Source organism: Malus sylvestris, chromosome 4, assembly GCF_916048215.2.
Source record: "Malus sylvestris chromosome 4, drMalSylv7.2, whole genome shotgun sequence".
Lineage (NCBI taxonomy): Eukaryota > Viridiplantae > Streptophyta > Magnoliopsida > Rosales > Rosaceae > Malus > Malus sylvestris.
The window spans coordinates 3,695,170-3,697,155 of NC_062263.1; the positions used below are offsets into that span (position 1 = coordinate 3,695,170).

General features: G+C 38.4%; 1 protein-coding gene across 1 annotated transcript; it reads left to right on the forward strand.

The window, feature by feature from the left end:
* Positions 1-506: 506 nt before the first annotated feature.
* LOC126619695 (uncharacterized) lies at positions 507-1,576 on the forward strand. Its single transcript, XM_050288111.1, has 3 exons — positions 507-687; positions 823-938; positions 1,262-1,576. The coding sequence occupies exons 1-3, from the start codon at positions 507-509 to the stop codon at positions 1,574-1,576; spliced, it is 612 nt and encodes a 203-aa protein (XP_050144068.1).
* The last annotated feature ends 410 nt before the right edge of the window (positions 1,577-1,986 follow it).

Below are 1,986 nucleotides of genomic sequence, written 5' to 3' on the forward strand. Positions count from 1 at the left end.
TTTGCCATTCGACTTTCCAAACATGCTAGCGCCTTGCACAAAATTTCCAGCAGCTGTGTTAGATGTTGCAGCATAAACATGTTGCTAATGAAGATCAGAGGAAGTGAATTGCGTCACATTGCAGTTCAAAATGAATTGAAGTGTTCTTAGTTTAAGTTTGAACTTATAAGTTGAATGTAATTGATAACTAGGATTCAAACATCTGAACAATGGAGAGTGTGCCATCTGTCCAAATTTGTTAAGTTTTTAAGTAGTCCTATGTTGAGCACGTGAGCACTCTTACATAAGTGAGGCGTGTGGCTCCCAACGATTATATTTTGTCTTGTTCATTTCCTTCACACCTTATGTATCTGTGTATGATCGAATGCCTCTGTAATCGAACCCAAGAGGAATAGAAAGAGGGCAATGTACTCTCCAAGTTTTACAACACCGTTGTTCATCTTAGTGTGTTTCAATTTTTTTCCAAAAACTCATTTTTTCTGAGTGAGGTCTATGCTAGATGCAATATGTGCATTGCTAAACCAGAAGGTTTTGAAGAAGAAAGTAGGGATGAAGCTTTGTCCGAAGCCATGGAGGCTGAACTGAAGATGATTGAAAAGAATCAGACATGGGAGGTTGTTGATAGGTCTATTGAGAAACCAATGATTGGTGTAAAATGGGTTTTCAAAACCAAATTGAACTTGGATGGTACAATTCAGAAGCATAAAGTCAGATTGGTTGCCAAAAGGCTATTCATAGAAGCTTGGTATTGGCTTCAATGAAACCTTCACACCAGTTGCAAGGCTTGACACAATCAGAACCTTGATTGTTCTTGCCGCACAGAGAAATTGGAAGCTATATCAGTTGGATGTGAGTTTGCATTTTTCAATTGTTTTCTACAAGAAGAGGTTTATGTTGATCAACCTGATGGTTTGATAAAGTTTGGAACTGAAGACAAGGTGTATAGATTGAAGAAAGCTCTCTAGCTATGGGCTAAAACAAGCACCTAAAGCTTGGTATGATGAGATAAATACTTATCTACTAAGCTTTGGTTTTCAAAGGAGTCCTAGTGAAGCCACATTATATATCAAACTGAGAAATGATGAATCACTGATTGTATCCATCTATGTGTATGACATTGTGTATAATGGAAGCTGTGCAATGTCGATTGAAGAATTCAAACAAAATATGATGAAGAAATATGAAATGACTGATCTTGGATTGCTCTATCATTTCCTTGGAATGGGATTGTCTAAGGTGAACTAGTATATTCATAAACCAGAAGAAGTATGCTCTTGCTCTTATGGATAAATTTGGCTTGAAGGATGATTTTAAACCAGTGAGTATACCTCTTCTTGTGAATGAGAAATTGAAAAAGAAAGATGGAAGTGAACCTGCAGATGAAGCTCTTTATAGGCAAATGGTTGGTAGCTTGTTGTACTTGACAACTACTAGACCTGATATATTCTCAAGATTCATGCACAACCCTACAAAAAAATACTTTGGGACCGCTAAAAGAGTACTAAGGTACATTAAGGGAATCTTGGATTATGTAATTGAATATGTCAAGGGTAAGAAGGCAATGATTGTTGGCTAATGTGACAGTGATTTGAAAGGTGATGCGAATGATTTGAAAAGCACATCAGGATATGCATTTTCCTTTGGAAGTGGCATTTTCTCTTCGGCTTCAGTAAAGCAACACAACGTAGCACTCTCCACTGTAGAAGTTGAGTATGTAAGTTTATCTGAAGCCACAACTCAAGCAATTTGGCTTAGGTTTGTCTTGGAAGATTTTGTGATTTGCAAACTGAGGCAACACCATTGTATTATGATAACACCTCTGCCATTGCCATGACAAGGAACCCTGTGTTTCACTAGGGTACCGTTTAGTACGCAGATAGGATGGAACGGGACAGGACGGGACCTGACAAGACGGGACGGAACAGTGGTTCCATGTTATGTTTAGTACGCGCAGGACAGAACGAGAGAGTTGTTCCGTTCTGCGTT